Genomic DNA, 17,350 nt, shown 5'->3' on the forward strand with positions numbered 1-17,350 from the left:
GTTCTTAACAGAATAGGCTTTCAATAAAAATTAACTATCAATCGAAGGCTTCCAAATCCAAATTATTTGCTAGGGATGCTAGAACATTTGGAGGTGGCTGATCAGCTGCTGACATGAGGAACTGGAAGCGGGTGAGCTGAAATCTGGATTTATGGTGCACATATGTGCTTCTCCAGACAGCTCTCTCCATATAAAGCCGCCGAGCTGCTCTTGCGAACTCTCGTTTCTGGTGCAGGGGACAAGGAGGCTGTGAGCTCAGATGGGTTTGTCTCCACCCCCTGCTCTTTTGCTGCCTGCATCTCCTTTATCTGTTTGGACCTGGACTGATTACTGTGGGTCATGTTCCTCCACGGGTTCTCTCCTCGGCTCTCCCCGAGTCCAGGCTTCTAATTCCATTGCTGACTTGGACCCGGTTCAAGGCGAATAGGATTTTAAACAAATAAACAAATAAAAGAAAGCTGTTGTTATCACTCAAATGCCTTCAAGTTCCTAAATCTTTGATCACATTTTCAATGGTCAATAGCACTTTCCAGGGGAGTCTGAGCCCAATAGATTGTGAATGGAGATGTCTTACTTAAGATTTAGTGCTCTATAAGGGCAAGTCGGCACCTGGGGGGTCAAACATAAAGGATGGAAATCTTGATGGCTTCTCAAGAGTATTCAGAATGCATCATCCTGAGCCAGCAGTCTGTCATGAGTGGACACCTGTATGTTAACTGTCCCACTGAGAGTGAGACGCGGTCTCCTAGAGGCAGGCATTTTAAATTATTTTTCCTGCATTAATTTCACAGGCTGGAATAGGCCTGGGGTATAGCATGAGAGCAAAAGAATACTGTTTTAATTTGAATTTTCTAAGGGTGTGGGGAGGATCGTCCACCCCTATTAGTCTTGGTTGGGTGCACTTTCCCCAGCCAGCTTACCCACTCTGAATGGCACTTGTTTAACATTCACCTCCTAGAACATAATACAAGTCCTGATTTCCTGTTATATGGTGTTCCCTGTAACTTTTGCAACTCACATAGCTAATGTTTGGTGAGCACATACTATGTGCCAGGCACTGTTCTCAACATTTCTGTATAATAATTTATGGAATCCTCTTAAGAACCCTGGGAGATAGGTAGCATAACTGTCATAATTTTTTAGATAATGAGGTTTAGGCCCACATTAAATATGTATATGTCCCAAGCATACAAGGGGGGAGCTGGTTGGTGTTTGAAGCTAAGCCATCTGGGTTTAGAATGCACACTTTTAACCACGTTCCTCAAGATGACGTTCAGAGACATTACATAGGAGAGGGTACAATGCCTAGTTTACCAGCCATGAGAATTCGGTGATATTCCTTTTTGAAGTAAAATATAATTTTAACAATACTTATCCTACCTATCTATCCCACAAGATTGTTAGGACATATACACATCCCCTCTCCCCCACAAACGTGGTTACTGCTTTATTTTTCCCATGTACAAATGTCTTTTCTAGGTCCAAATGGGTTATGACCTCTTTGAGGGGAGGGGCCAGTGTCTAACACACTTTGGTGGACACTGTAGCCAGAGCTCATAACTAATTATCACCATCTCCATCAGAACCTCATAAATTGCCACTGTGGGTGCTAAGTGGGGCCCTGGAAATGAAATACCAAGGACCCTTTGCTTTGCCAGTTGAAGACCAGGGCAAAGGCTTGTTCATACTGCATCCAGTGTTTAAACACCTTCTCCACTCTCAGATGAATTGAAGAGGCAGTGCCCTCAGCCAGCCTCACTAAGACACGAAGTGCTGTCTGATCTGGAATAGGATAAGACTATCTTCTTTTGTGGAAGCACCTGACATCAGGTCTGTCATCTGCCAGAGGTGCCAAAGGAAATAAAACAATACCACAGCAACTGACTGATAGCAGCTAGTAAGATGAAAAGAATGGTGAGATTATATATAAAAAAGAAAAGCTGCCTCTTTGGATAGAGACAGAGAAAATTGTTAATACAAACAAACAGCTGTTTGGGAAGAAAACATTATTTTCAAAATCCAGACAAAGCTCTATTTATTACATTTCAGAGATACTTAAATTATAGTGTTTGAAAGCTGTCCTGTTGTATCTGAGATACTTAAATTAATCCCAAAATCTGAAAGGTTAAGCCAAAAGAAAGACTTGACTGTGAGAAAGAGTTATTAAAGAGAGAAAGTTCCTCTTTTTCCTCAATCAGAGGTGAATAAAATCCACTGTGTAGCATAACTGAATGAGTACTAAGTTCCAGCACTCACCTTGATGAAAATCCAATCCAATATAAGTTCAAAATTCACTGAGATGTTAATATATGCAATTGTTAAGTCTAAATGCAAAACCCACTATTCCGGTTGGTCCATTGATAGTCTTGTGTTCATTTGGTTGTCTTGGCATGGCACTGCCTGAGCTCTAGGATTGCCCCAGGTGCTCCAGAGAGTCCTGGGAAGCTCTCTTGGCTCACTGTGCCAGGCATACCTGTGATGGGCAGTGCTGGGCATGCTGGCCACTGAGGCAGGCATGAGGTCCACTTTGTTCCCATCAACCCTAAGCTTCCAACAGAAGATCGAGGCTCACCAGTGCCTTTCCCATTGACTAACACGGGGCTGGTAGCCTAGAGGCATTCCCAGAGAATGGACTCATACTCTAGTAACAGAAAATTCTGGGAAAGTTAAACAATGAACCAAGTGACCAGATGGGGAGTCACCGTCATAGTCCAGTGTAGATTTAATTCTGAATCTTTTCAGTTCATCACTCCAGCCAATTCAATGCAAGTAAATTACAGATTTCAGTCCAGGTTGGAAAGACAGCACAAAAGCATAAAGAAGCATGCTAAACTCCATAACTGCCTGTGATATTTATAGGTACTTTCAATTTATGCTTCCTTACTGCATATGTCAAGGGGCTACCCAGTAGGAGTCTATCACCCTACGCAAGTGCGCTTGCCTTTCACCCTCCATCTACATCTTGTTTATTGTTCTACCTTACTTCCTACACACCTCACCGGGTGTTGTGCAGTTTAGGAAGTGAGCGAAGGCTTGCGATTTTTCTAATGAAAGGTGTTAAGGCGTTATGTAAATACACAGTATTATTTTGTCTTTATTCCAGCATTACTGGTTTGAAATAGTTCAGTGTGTGTAAATATGCTTAATAATGTGTATTAATTGGATTTTTAAAATAGTTCCCTGGCATTCCCATTAACTAAGTGGTAGCAGGCTTCCTTGTGCAATGAAATATTGAGTACAGTCACAGACAACTATTCATTGGTCTTTGCCCCTTTCAAATCAAATTCTAGCCAGATGAATCCACTGAGCGCTGTGGTCATTTGCTTGAACACTAGACAGAATCACTAAGTTGTAAATTCTCATGAAAATAAACAGTGGTAGATATAAAGGTTAAAGTTCACAAAATAATAGCTAGCCCACCCTAAAGGATAGGGACAAGTATGTGAGCTCCCTGTAAGCAATGAACATAATTGAGAAACCTAAGTGTACAATATTCAGAAAAAACTTCAAAGTACCACTAAATACCAACACATGTTTTAAATTGAAATTCCCAAAATAAATAGTACTCTGAGGGCCAACTGTCAATCAGGGGGTCATGTTAGTTCTTGTTGGCCACTTTTGTTCCCCTATGAACATTGTTTGGTCCAACCATGTTAACAACCTTGCATCAAGAGGACCCAACCACAGGAAATCAACTTCCTTCACAAGGTTCTGAATAAAGGGTTAGTTCCAGTATCCTCTCTGGACAACAGCCCCTACATCTGCTGGCTCCCATAGGAACATTGAGAGTTCACATCAGTTATTATTTAAATAGCCTGTGTGGGCATGTGCCCATTTGGTCTTGTTATCCTCTCTCTCACAGATGGCAGAGAGTACCTCCTGTGCAAATGGATTCAAAAGCATGGGCTCTAGAATTATCATGAAGACGAGGAGAGGGTATCAATGGTTAACTAAAAAATGCAAAAAAACTCATCAAATGGCAAGTTTGTTGAGTAATATTACTATAGATAATAGCTTTACATATATTATTTTTCTCTTTCCAAATAAAAATCTGCTTTTAAGTCCATACTGTAATTGGGTTGTACTGTACAGGCATTATAGGAAGTGGCTTGAGTCATGATGGTTATGGGCTGGACAGCCACAGGGACACTTCAGGCTGGCTGGCTGGGTCATTAGGAGGGCATAGAACTATGCCATGCTCTTGGGAATATAAGAGTACTCATATGCTGCTTCTCATCTTGGGTCGTAAGTCTAAAACAGTCTTTCAAAAGGCAGAATCCAAAGAATTCTCTACACACACCCTGCATCTCCTTAGGAGTCAAGCATCACTCCTCTTTTCTGGTTCCTTTATAACTGTTCCTTCTTCCGTGTTCCACATTATGGTTCTTACCACAATGCATCATGACTGTCTGTCTCCTGCATTCAAATGCTAGTTCCTTCTGAGCAGGGGCTGAACCTTACCCACTGTGCCTGACACATGTGTGTGTTGAATGAAAGAATGAATGATAAGGACAGCATCCTAGTGGACTTGACTGTGCTTCTAAACCACCTATTAGCCCGGGATCACATGACATCACAGTATAAATGTAGATTTGCTTATCTTTTTCATAAGGATGGCTTCCAAAGAACCAGCGGTAAAACTGCCATTTCCACTTTCAGTTGAAGTGGAGTTGGTTGTACTTGGAGAAGTCATGTTATTTTTGCCTTCCAAAGAGCCTGGAAATTTTTTTTTTTCTAAAAGAAAACTAGATGAAAGAGAGCAATGCCTTGTGCATAGAATGCCTTGGAGTCTTTCACTGGCAGCAGCTGGGAACCCAGTAGCACTAGAATTTTGCTAAAGCTGTTTAAATTTCATCCACACTTATAGATGATAGTGTTGTGTAGCTGACCAAGAGGCAGGGACTTGAAGGCGATGTGAAGAAAATACACCAATAGTTATTTGTTATATTATTTGCTTATTCATCTGTTCAACAAATATTTACTAAACACCTACCATGTTATTTTAGTGGGTTTTAGGAAACAGCAGAGAGTAAGGCAGATAAGATTTCACCCCAAGAAGGTGGTGTAGTTGTTCACAGGACCCACGTTTGTGGGAATTTTGCAAAGAAGGTTCTAGAAGAGTGCTGAGAAAGAAACCTTGCTGGTGGAAGGGAGGTGAGTTACATCTAAACTTTAGATGAAGAAATCACTTAATGGACTTATTCCAAAGATGATAAATTTTGGATACCTTTGTTTAAACAAAGAAGTCCAAATATTTATATATTTCTGAGCTCTGGCCACAGTGGCCACCAAAATATATTAGATACTGGCACCCTTTCCCTCAAAGAGGTCACAACCCTCTGGGCCTTAAAAAAGACCTTTGCACATGGGAAAAAGAAAGCAGTAAATGTGTGTGGGGGAACAATCCAGGTGTGAGTGAGGGGTCTTATAATTCAGAAGAGGAATTCAATCAAGAAAATGTCTCTAAAGCATGGTCTAGTGTTGGTTTAAAAAATGCACAATGGTACATTTATATGCACTGGTAACCCCAAAACATGGAGTGGGATGGGAATGGAATAGACTGTCTCATTGGTAGAAAGGTTTCAGTGGAATATAGTTCAAAACACAGCCTAATGGTAGTAGCTCCCACCTAACCCTATGTGCCAGGAGAGTGAAAATGTTTCTCATTAATGCAAAATTTTCAGAGACTATGAAAATGGACTTCTGAAGGCTCCCAAAGACTCTGCAAGTCATGCCACGACAGTTACTGGTAACTTCTGAAAACCATGCTGTAGGATTACAACAAAGACTTCCGGTGCCTCCCTCCCCAAGCTGCATTCCTGGGACTGTAAGGTCAGGGACACCTGTCAGAGCACAGACTGGAAGAGTCAGGCTGACCCGATGTACTTTCCCTTTGATCAGCCTTATATCTGACTGTTTTTTAGTAAATTATCCATGTAGTTGTATTTTGACAGCTCTCTTTACAGCAGTAAAACAAAATGTGTGCATTGCAAATGGCAAAGATTCAAATTTCAGCTATGTTTATCCAAAATAGCACTGAACTGCTTCTGTACTTATGCTATACTGCCTACAGCTTTACGGAAGGGAAGACAGATGGGATGAATTTAGCAGGGAAACAGCTGTGGCTCGAAGAAGAGACAAGCAAAAGTTTTTGCTATCTTGCTTCATTATGTATCAAGGTACCAGTAAAATCTATCCATAAGGCAGCCAAAAAAGTGTTTTTCATTTGATTAGTGATAATTACCTTTTCTTAACAGCTGACAATGTTCTAAGTGGCATTAAATAGGTATAAAAATTAAGCAATAAGAGGCCATAGACAGTGCCTTGCTGGGGACTGTGGTGCCCCTCAGGCACACGGGAGGCACGAACGGGCGGGTCACTTATTCCAACCACCTGAGAAACTCAGCAAGCCCAGGACTCCACTGGGAGCAGTCCACGTGGATGGGAAACAGGAGCAAAAAGTATTCAGGGAAACCAGAAGCTAGGAGCTTATATTTGTGTGACCTGAACATTACTGAAAATACATAAGCTCCACTTCCAATTTTTTTTGCCCATTTCTTACTAGTGAACGGGCATCATTCCTGCTTGGCCCCAGTCGACTGGACCTGTAAGATCTCTAGCTCGTGGGAACAGAGAGTTGGGCTGTTTATCCTTTGAATCGTCTTTCTCTGTGTTAACATGTCTAACAAGATGTTCTTCAAGACTGACCTACTTCGACTTTCTGAGAGAAGGACATTTGTAGTTTGTACAACATTGAGGTGATGGTCAATGACTTGGTAAGTTAGGCTCGCTCAGAGTGGCCTTTCCTGGCTGCCACTGATTTTGTTCTCGCCCGTGGCTCAGGGAAAACTAACAGATGTGAAATTGCAAATCCTAAATATCCTCCTATACAAAGCAGTGTTCACTGCATAAAGTTTGTGCTCAAAATAACAAAATAAATACATTTTTGTGAAAAATATGTGCCTCATCATTAATATGTATATTATTAATACCTGATAAATTTCTCTACTAAATAGATTTTTAAAATAAATCTGTGCCACATTGGTGAATGCCATGCTCCATCTAGATCAATTGCATTAATATTGCTATGGTAACAGAAAAACAGAAGGCAGAGGAAGTCTATATAAGGAACAAACAAAATGTAATATGTATGCGATCAATGCTAGTGTGACAGTGATATTTGTTGCTACAAGTTTCCTAAAAAGTTTGGCATTACCATATCAACACTGAGTAGCAATAAAGGGAAAATATTAACATACCCAAAAGTGTGTGCAAAAGAAGATTCTGATTAGAAACTAATTCACTTCCTAAGTATTTTACCATTACTATTCTCACTCTTTCGAACGGTTGTAGACTTGATTTTCTTTATGTACAATTATTTCCTCCCCCTTAGCCTTTTTGCAACACTCCTCTAATTTTTCAGTGACTTTTGTCCCTAGCAATACTTTCCAGGCCTCTCCCTTCTGACTGCATCTTGACAAGCCCACCAGTCTAACAGGACTATCTTCTTTTTAGAGGCAGAAAGACAGCGAGGTATCATAGCAAAGGCTAGGCTTTGCTGTCAGGTAGACCTGTTCAAGTCTAGCTTTGCCTCTACCGGACTGGGCAGCTGTGCTCCCTCTCAGATTTCCTTTGTCTGAGCCTCAGTCTACATGTTTGTAAACTGGGATGAACCTTGGAGGGCTGCTGCAGAGCACCTGGGGTAAAGCCAGAGTGAACGTGTTGATAACCAGGAAGGACCTATTACACCTGATGTAATGTGAGCATAAACTGTCAATAACTAGAAAGGATATTTTTATTATGAGAAAACAACTTTACTGAATTGCCCTTTCTCTTCTTTCAAATTATTGCTTCTTTTTTTCTTCTCACTATTTATCAATCTGGCTTAAATTTAAGGTAACATACACATATTTGAAATCATTAATATTTTACTCTCTACCAAGTTTTCATCCATCAATCAGACTATAAGATTTTCATATATTGGCCCTGGCCCTGGATAGTTTGCTCAGTGGTGGAGCATTAGTCTGGTGTGTGTATGTCCTGGTCAGGGCACACAGGAGAAACGCCCATCTGCTTCTCCACCCCTCTCCCTCTCGCTTCTCTCTCTCTCTCTCTCTCTTTCTCTCCTGAATCCATGGCTCCATTGAAGCGAGTTGGCCCCAGGCACTGTGGATGGCTCCATGGCCTCTACCTCAGGCACTAAGAAGAGCGTGGTTGCTGAGCAACAGAACAATGCCCCAGATAGGCAGAACCTCACCCCCTAGTGGGCTTGCTGGGTGGATCCAGGCCGGGGTGCATGCAGGAGTCTGTCTCTGCCTTCCCTCCTCTCACTGAATAAAAATTAAAAAAAAATTTTGTATATCGACAGAGGAGACTAATGTTTAAGAGACGTATGCAAGGCATAGAGATGAAAGGCATAGAGATTAGGACTCAACTCAGAAACTGATCAGATGATCCTCATGGGACAAACATGGCAGTTTCATGGCAGGACAAGAGCTCAGAGCACAGAGAATGGGAAATGACATATCTTACTGGAACTACAGAAGACCTTTTCTTTCTTTCTTTTTTTAAAATCATTCTTATGAGAGCTGAAATAGTTCTAAGATTCCTCATGTCAGCATCTCCTCTTCATAGACTTGGGAGCAACATGCCTGGGTTCAGGTTTGGCCTCTGTCATGTGTCAGCTGGGTGATCTAGAGCCGGTTCCTTAACCTCCTGTGCCTCATTGTTAAAACGGGGACAATGCTAGAACTTGCCTTGTGGGGGTGTTCTAAGAATTAAACATGTTAATAAAGGCAGGTGCCTAGTGCACAGGATGTATTATCTAAAATTAACTGCTGCTATACTAATGATAATTACTATGATAAATGTGATTATACATTTATTATATGTTGCATAATTATGTACTACACAGTGATTACTGTTATTCTAAGGAGCGCCAGGAAATTTGCACAGGGCAGCAAGAGATTTCATAACTATGTTCAATGGCTGTCAAAGTACAGAGAGTGGGGGATGAAGAAGAGGGGCAGGAAGCATGAAGACGTGAAGCACAAAATGAGACCAGAGTGTCCTGAGCCAGGGAGGCTCAACTGTGGGTGCGTTTCTCTCATGGCAAGATCTTAAGGTTGTCTTTGTTGAATAGTCAGACTTCTTCATAAGAAGTATGCTACCAAATGTAGTGACTCGCTCAGGCCCACACAAAAGTCAATGTCAAGTAGAACTCTGTCTTGTGCCTCCTGAGCCTTCATTTTGAGAAGCATTCTGAAGGTTCCTACAGGGAACCTATTCATACCAGGATACTTGACGCTTATATTTCTGACAGAGAGAGACAACTTGGTTATTGCAGCCAAGAAGAAAACACTAACAACAGTCTAGCAGCAACACTGTCTCAGAGTGTGAGTCAAAAAATCCTGGTCTCTTGGTTTCCTCATGTTGTAAATGATCACAATCATCCTCTATAACTACTTCACAGAGGGGTTGGAAAGTGCTAACTGAAATTCACAAAGCACACTTGAGACTGCAATGATGTCAACACAGAAACGATCTCCCTGAATCAATTTTGAATGACTTCAATCATTGCTAAGGACAAAAGCTTTTTAAGACTAATGAAAAACTGAGCTTAGAGACTGTACCATGACCTCAGCCATCGGCATTAAAATGTCACGTCTGTACAAGGACTGCTACCAGCAGAAAGTTCAGAAATAAATCACTGTATTTGAAAAACGATTTCTCAGTGGGTGATGTAGTCAACAATGGAAAGCCGGTACAAATGTGGAAACTGATAGGCCAAGCAAAGCCTAGCAGGGTGGGCTCTTTCCCTATATTTTCTATAGGGCTTCCTTATAACATTTAAAACTATCAGTGATAAATGATCAATTTAAAAGGAAAGAACTATATCTTTAACCTAAACCCCACTATTGAACAATGTGGACATTTAAATGAATTAGTTTTAGTTTTGTGGTAATTTTCACTGCTGATGTGACACAGAGAATGACATTTCTTATGTGTCTTTGGGATCAACAAAACAGATGCACATGAAATTTGAATATTTATAAGATCTGTTCCGTAAACAAAAATGATGAAATAATCAATAAACTGTTACAAAGCAGGATGACTGACCGAAAAGAGTAGAAGGTCCATTTATTATTCACAAAGCCTTAATGCTTCTAGCAAGTATGATAAATACCTACAGTTCCTTTAGCTGTTGTCTTTTCTGACAGTCTACTCCCCTAGAATCTGGAATTTGAATAAGGTGGATTTGGTTGCTTTTTATTTCCCCTGAGGAATGCACAAAGACCCTTAAAAACTAATGTTCTTTAAAAGATAGTGTGGTGAGTGGATTTAGCATCTATTAAAAATATAGTAGGTACCAAAAGATTTTCAAGCTAAACTCTAGCTTTTCCAGCCTAAATAGTCTACAATAAAAAGTAAATCAGATCAGAGTAAAAGGTTCAGGAAAGTCACAAGAAGAAAGATGGATGATTGCCCCTTAAAATGAAAAAAATAAATAACCTTCTCGGTCACTAAAATCAGACAAGTTTCCTGCCCTTTTTCTTTTTAATGCTGGGAATGATTCCCTTTGACCTGGGCAAATTGCTGTAAAAATAAAAGCTAAAAGACTGCTTTTATTTATATACTGTACTTGCAAGAATACAATGATAGACACAGCTAACAGCCTATTTAAATATCTTTTGTCATTTTTTCTAAGCAGAGTCTCCCATATTGGTGTCATTACAATGGGAGGAATCCATTTTTTTAAGAAAGTACTATTTATATTGCCTCTCTATCCCCAACTTTGTTATTGAACTATATTTCTGCATGTCCCTTAAACTAATCTTCTGAATTGGCACCCCACCGCTTTTAGCTTTAAATAACTGACTGGCCTGGTGACCCTGAGTCACCTGCATGCATGACTCAGGCCAGCCACAGAGTTAATATGAGAATTTCCCCACTGGCCAGGACAAGGTCAAGGCTGACAACAGAAGCCAACCTCTCTTATGTTGGGCTTTCCTTTCAGTGACCCAAACTCAGGAGAGAAAACTGAGGACAAGGGCTTTCCATCCTGATAAACTCTGCTTGGTTTGGTCGAGCTGATGGATAAGCGCTGGAGGAGACAGAAAACGAGGCTGACAAAGGCCAGAGAAGAGAGCTGTGCTCAGCCCCAGGCCCTGGCACTGTAATGACCCCATGCCACTGTCCCTGCCCTGAACCACGCACACCCTGAGTGTAGGGTCCATCCTGACCTATTTTTTTGTTTCCTGGGGCCCCAGGGCAGTGTCCAACCAAATATGGCAACAAATTTGAAACTCCAATGTCTGTTGGATGGTGCTATCCAATGTGCTCTGCCCTAGAAATGTTTCACCAACAGGGCCCTAATAAATCTGAATCACATTCATAAGCATTACAAAGGGAACTTACTACAGTTATGGTAAGTGAAGAATGACCACTTAACTAATCCATTTTTAAAATGTGGATTTAATATATTGGGTTTGCCTACAGTGAAATATTAATGACAACTGCTTGGTTTTCTATCAAGCTGAATCTGGAGACATTTTGAATTAAGGTCATTTATTCAATTTCAGAGCCCCAGTCTCTTAGCACAATTGAGTATGATAGAGACAGACAGAAGTAAAGCAATTAACTATTCAGGAATTGGCCCATTTTTTCATGTTTGGGAAAAATAAAACCTCAAATTCCCGAAAACTTTTTTTTTTTTGCTGTAGTTTTCAAAACTCTTCATTCCTTCATTCTGAATGGAAAGACCTTCTTTTTTAAAAATTGTACTTTTCTTTAAAAGTGTGCCCTAGGTTTTGCTTGACTTAGGGATCTTGGCATCTTCATCATAAATAGTTTGTGTGTCACTTTAAAATTAATATTGGTTTTGCTTATTGAGAGACTAAAATGAACACAGCTATCAAGTTATGTGATGGACTCTATTCCTGTCAGCAAGATTTACCGTATTCTCCCATGTATAAGACACACCTTAATTTTGGGGCCTGAAATTTGAAAAAAAAAATGTATTACATAAAGTTATTGAACTTGTGTTTTATTCATCATAAAATTCATACAACGCCTCATCACTGTCAAAACTCCTATCCATTAGCTTGTCCTTATCTGTGTCTGATGACAAATCACTGTCTTCAACACTGAGTGCAAAAACTAGTGCGAAAAAGCAGGAAATGCAAGTAAAAAAATCTACAACCACTGTATAAGATGCACCTAGTTTTTAGACCCCAAATTTTTCGGGAAAAGGTACATCTTATATATGGGGAAATACGGTATTTCCTCCTTCTCTAGGAAGCTTTCTCTGACCAGCCCAGCCACCTGGCATGGCACAGTTGTTAAGTTTGTTAAAATCCTGGGTAATAGGGGTGGAGAGATTGAGCAAAAAAGGACAAAAGAGAGAGAGAGAGAAATAAGAGAAAAAGAACTCATGGACAACAGTGTGGTATCAAAGAAAATACTTGCTTCTTTAAAGAGCAAAATTACTATTAGCAACAATAATAAATAACATATTGCACTGAGAAGGAGCGAATCCATATTAGCCACTCCAAACACGCTACCTCATTTCTTACTCAGATGTAAAATACACGTTCTAAGAGCCCCACCCCAAAGATACAATAATACTGACTTCGGTGTGCCGGGCAAGGACAAGGAGAGATGCAATTTGAGTGGATGCATCACCTCCCACAGCGCCAAGAAAACCACACATGCCAGAGTGACCATGTGTGAGCCTGTGACCAGAAAACTGAATTCTAGCCCCACTGCAATTGGTTCCCATTATTTTCTGCTTGGCCTCCGGGTCTCAGACTCACTTTTCAGAGGGAAGACAATACTAATAATCTGTCTAACACAGTCTATATGGAGAAGAAGTATCTATTTCATGTTTTAAAGGTCACTGAATATATAACAGCTAGATAGTTGAAGCAAAATACCATATTCATCAGTGAAATAGAAAAGTTTAGCAGCCTTCATCTGTTCTCATTTTAAATTTACCACAGTATGTAAATGAGAGGATTTAAAAAAGCATCAGGCAAAGATCTGAGCTAGGTGCGAAGAAAAGCACAATCAGAAGCGGATTTGTGACTGCCTGGAGGCGGAGAGTTTGCCAAATGGGCTGGTGCTCAGGTTTCACTACCAATCTGAATTTCTTCTGCAAAGCCAATGGAAAGAGCCCAATTATTGTCAAATACCCAGAGTAGAAATTTGCTGCTAAACTGCTGTGTACTATTGGCCTCAGGTTGGCTTTTATAAACATCTTATTTTATGTACAGAAATTATCACAGGGATATACACACATGATGCTGAACTTTAAATACACAGTTCCAGACATAGAGAGAATCTAAAGAAAACAACCCAAATAGAATTTGGATTAGAGACTGAGCTACCTGATTTTTAAAAATATTTTGCTGTTGTGGAGAGAATCTGCTTAGCTGGGATCAGTAGCTATTCTACCGACTTAGCATTTTAAAATACGATTAATGGCAAAATGAGATAACCTGATCATTCTTAACAGGATTTTCTTACATCCAGAACATTCACACATATCAGAAACGTACAGAGGCGGGTTTGTGATTCACACTCTGGGAGCTCTCAGTGGGCCAATATGTTACATTCAGACATCAGTCTACTATTTAAACAACACCCTGTCTGGTTTTTATGGAATAAACTACCTTCAAAAACAAAATGAACCATGTTAAATGAAGCCAAAGGGAAAGCTGAATTCAAGAGTGTTGTTCAGTCTCTGACCCAGTGATTTCGACCTTTTGCATCTCATGGTACACAGAAACTAATTACTAAAATTTCATGGCACAACAAAAATACATTTCTTTGCTGACCTGAAAAAAATAGGTATAATGTTGTTTCATTCACACCGGGTGGCTATTGTTGTGGTGACTGTTTGTCACTTTGTTATTTGACAGTCTACGGATAAAGACATCAGAGTCCCTGACTAAATAGTCAGGTAGTGCAGGTTTTAAAATTTTTGGTGGCACACCAGTGTGCTGCAGCACAGCAGTTGAAAATTGTTGCTCTAACTTAAGAGTCAGGTGACTTGTACTTCTATACTGTGCTGACCTGCTGACCTGGCCTGAGGTTGCCAGTCAGCTAAGAGGAATGTAATTTAGAGCCAGACATGGTCAAGGTGACCTCAGAGTTCAGCCCGAGAGAAAAGGAGACAGACGCTCACTCCAGTGCCAAACTGAACTAACTCTACATCAAGACCAATTTTTTAACAAGACTGAGTATAAACCCCAACTTGAACTCCTAGAGTCGTCTTCTTCTTATTATTATTTCTTCTTTTTCAAAATGAGAGGAGGGAAGATAGAAAGACAGACTCCTCCTGCATGCACCCTGGGATTCACCCAGCAAACCCTATCTGGGGCTGATGCTCTGCCCATCTGGGGCCATGCTCACAACCGAGCCATTTTTAGTGCCTGAGGCGGAGGCTCCATGGAGCCATCCTCAGCACCCAGGGCCTATGTGCTTGAACCAATCCAATCAAACCATGGCTGTAGGAGGGGTAAGGGAGGGAGGGGTGAAGAAGCAGATGGTTGCTTCTCCTGTGTGCCCTGACCAGGAATCAAACGTAGGACATTCACATGCTGGGCCGACACTCTACCACTGAGCCAACCTGCTAGGGCCACTCCCAGAGTCTTAGAATGCATTTGATTACTTCCTGCTTCCTCATGCAGTAAGATGATATTTAATCAACTATGAAAAATGGGATAATAAAATACCATATTTTTCGCCCCATAAGACACTCCCCCCCCAAAAGTGGAGGGGAAAATGCCCATGCGTCTTATGGAGTGAAAAATTCAGTATTTTATTAAATATTTTAATATATCATTTGGTTCAGAATATTTTTTTTCTTATTTTCCTCCCTAGGTGTGTCTTATGGTCAGGTGTGTCTTATGGACAGGTGTGTCTTATGGAGTGAAAAATATGGTAAATGTCTTTTCTATTTCATAATGCCTAATCATTCAAAATGTCCCTCTTTCTGAGTGCCTACTATATTTCAGGACTGTTCTGGGCAGTAGGAAATTGGTGATGAGCAAGACAGACAAGGAAAATAAACAGGGTAAGTATAGAGAACAGTGGGTCCCAAATTCTTCAGTGTTTTGAGAGTCTGGTGAAAGATCAGATCTAGAACCTTTTTGGTAGAATGTTGGCACTCAAAAACTATTTAACTATTTGGATCTGTGTTCCAGAAGAGAAATAAATACACATTAAAATTTGAATATGTTTTCTGGAAATTCATAGTCTATGGATTTCAGTTTAAGAGTCTTGGTGTGGAGAAAAGGGAGATGTGGTCTATGACACTGATGAACCAAATAGAAGGGTCTGAGACATAGGAGGGACATGTGCTGAATGCAGGTCACCATAAGACAGTGGTGTCAGTGTAGGGCAAGAGACATCAAAGGGGCCGAATGGAAGAACAGTAACCCCACTGCCTGGAGACAGCCAGTGTATTACATTCTTGTGTGTGTCCTGGTCCTGGTGTGTGTATGTGTGTTTGTACATGCACACATGCAGACACAGGTGTGTAACAAGATGGAAAAAAGTTATTCACTCCGTCATTGAGAAATAATGTGATAATTTGAGAAGATTCCAAGGGAGCGCGATGAAATTTTGTGACCATTAGATGGACTTCTATGGTAGTTATTCAAACTCTGGGTCATGAAATAGAAAATATGGATTGTATAGTCCATAGTAAAGGGACTGTTTTAGTAAACTTTGTGTGTGTGTGTCTATGTGTTGTAATGCTAAATTTACTTTTTACTTGAGATCCAGGCTAGTTTGAATATATGAATGTCTAAGGCAAGAGCAAGGGCAGAGTTGGGTGATTCTGTATATGAGAGGTAAGGAATCTGTGGCCCCCAGAACATAAGATAGCAAAGAAGTTTTTACGGCTGAGTAGTAGCCCATTGTGTAAATAAACCACAGCTTTCTTTTATCCACTCATCTACTGACGGGCACTTAGGCTGCTTCCAAACCTTGGCTATTGTAAATAACCCTGCAATGAACATAATAGAGTTGCCTCAAAAATTAAAAATGGAACTTCTTCATGACCCAGCAATTATACTTCTGGGAATATATCCAAAGAAACACTATTTGGAAAGAATGTACTGTATGCATTCCTGTGTCCATCCTCTTTTCACATAATATCTTCAGTCAAGTCCGTGCTTATCAGCAGTGCTTTCATGCATATGAAATCTTTTGGAGAACTGAAGGAGACCCTGAGTTTCACATATAAGTTGGCACCGGGAAAAATTTGAGTCCACATGTGTGGGATACAAAGCTACAGTGTGAAGAAGATACGATATTTTGGGTACATATCTATATCTATCTATCTATATCTATTTCTATATGCCTTTTTTTTTTTTTCAAAACCACAGAATCATGTAATGTCTACTACTTTTATCCTATTTCCCCTTAGAGATATATTTTAAACATTTGGCATGACAATAAATACTTTTCTTCTGACAAGAGATTTTTATTGAAATTTTAGCATTCTATTATAGGGAATTTATGTAACCTGTTTCTGTTACTAATCTCCTGGTGTTAGACTTTTTTTTTTCAGAGACAGAGAGAGAGAGTCAGAGAGAGGGATAGATAGGGACAGATAGAAAGGAATGGAGAGAGATGAGAAGCATCAATCACCAGTTTTTCGTTGCAACACCTTAGTTGTTCATTGATTGCTTTCTCATATGTGCCTTGACCGTGTGCCTTCAGCAGACTGAGTAACCCCTTGCTCAAGCCAGCGACTTTGGGTCCAAGCTGGTGAGCTTTTGCTCAAACCAGATGAGCCCACGCTCAAGCTGGTGACCTCGGGGTCTCGAACTTGGGTCCTTCCTCATTCTAGCCCAACGCTCTATCCACTGCGCCACTGCCTGGTCAGGCTAGACATTTTGACACTATAATATTTTTTTATTTATTTTCAATGTGCCTCTTCTAGAAATAACCCTACAGCTTGAAGTCATTATTAGCAGGACTGGCCAAAGAGAAGGATCATTATGCTTACTGCAATCTATTTTATTATCTATTTAGGTTTCTGTGCTGTGAGGGAGGACTAATTTAGTTAGCACGAAGGGCAGAACTAGGCATATGGTAGGAGTACTGCATACTGCAGGAAGGGTAGGTCAGCCAGGAGATAAGAGAAGGTTGTTCGTTGACAAGGTTTAGGAATTGGTGAGATATAACTTTATTTCGGATACAGTTCTTTTTTTTATTTTTTATATTTTTTAGTGAGAGGAGGGAGGCAGAGAGACATACTCCCGCATGTGCCCCAACCGAGATCCACTCGGCAAGCCTACTAGGGGGTGATGCTCTGCCCATCTGGGGCATTGCT

At 40.5% G+C, this 17,350-nt stretch overlaps 2 protein-coding genes across 8 annotated transcripts in view; one reads left to right on the forward strand and one right to left on the reverse strand.

Annotated features, from left to right (window-relative positions):
* AKT3 (AKT serine/threonine kinase 3) overlaps positions 1-17,350 on the forward strand; it is a 349,859-nt gene that overhangs the window by 274,474 nt on the left and 58,035 nt on the right. Inside the window, exon 14 of one of the 2 annotated variants that reach the window (XM_066382081.1) lies at positions 6,566-6,824. The exons of the other annotated variant lie outside the window; for it this stretch is intronic. Coding sequence (XP_066238178.1) covers positions 6,566-6,657 — 92 coding nt within the window. The 3' untranslated portion in view covers positions 6,658-6,824. Of the gene's footprint in view, positions 1-6,565; positions 6,825-17,350 lie in introns of those variants that run through there. 2 annotated transcript variants of the gene reach the window in all.
* The window catches only part of SDCCAG8 (SHH signaling and ciliogenesis regulator SDCCAG8), a 237,851-nt gene that overhangs the window by 32,176 nt on the left and 188,325 nt on the right, over positions 1-17,350 (reverse strand). The gene's annotated exons all lie outside the window — the stretch shown is intronic.

This window comes from Saccopteryx leptura, chromosome 1, assembly GCF_036850995.1.
Source record: "Saccopteryx leptura isolate mSacLep1 chromosome 1, mSacLep1_pri_phased_curated, whole genome shotgun sequence".
NCBI lineage: Eukaryota > Metazoa > Chordata > Mammalia > Chiroptera > Emballonuridae > Saccopteryx > Saccopteryx leptura.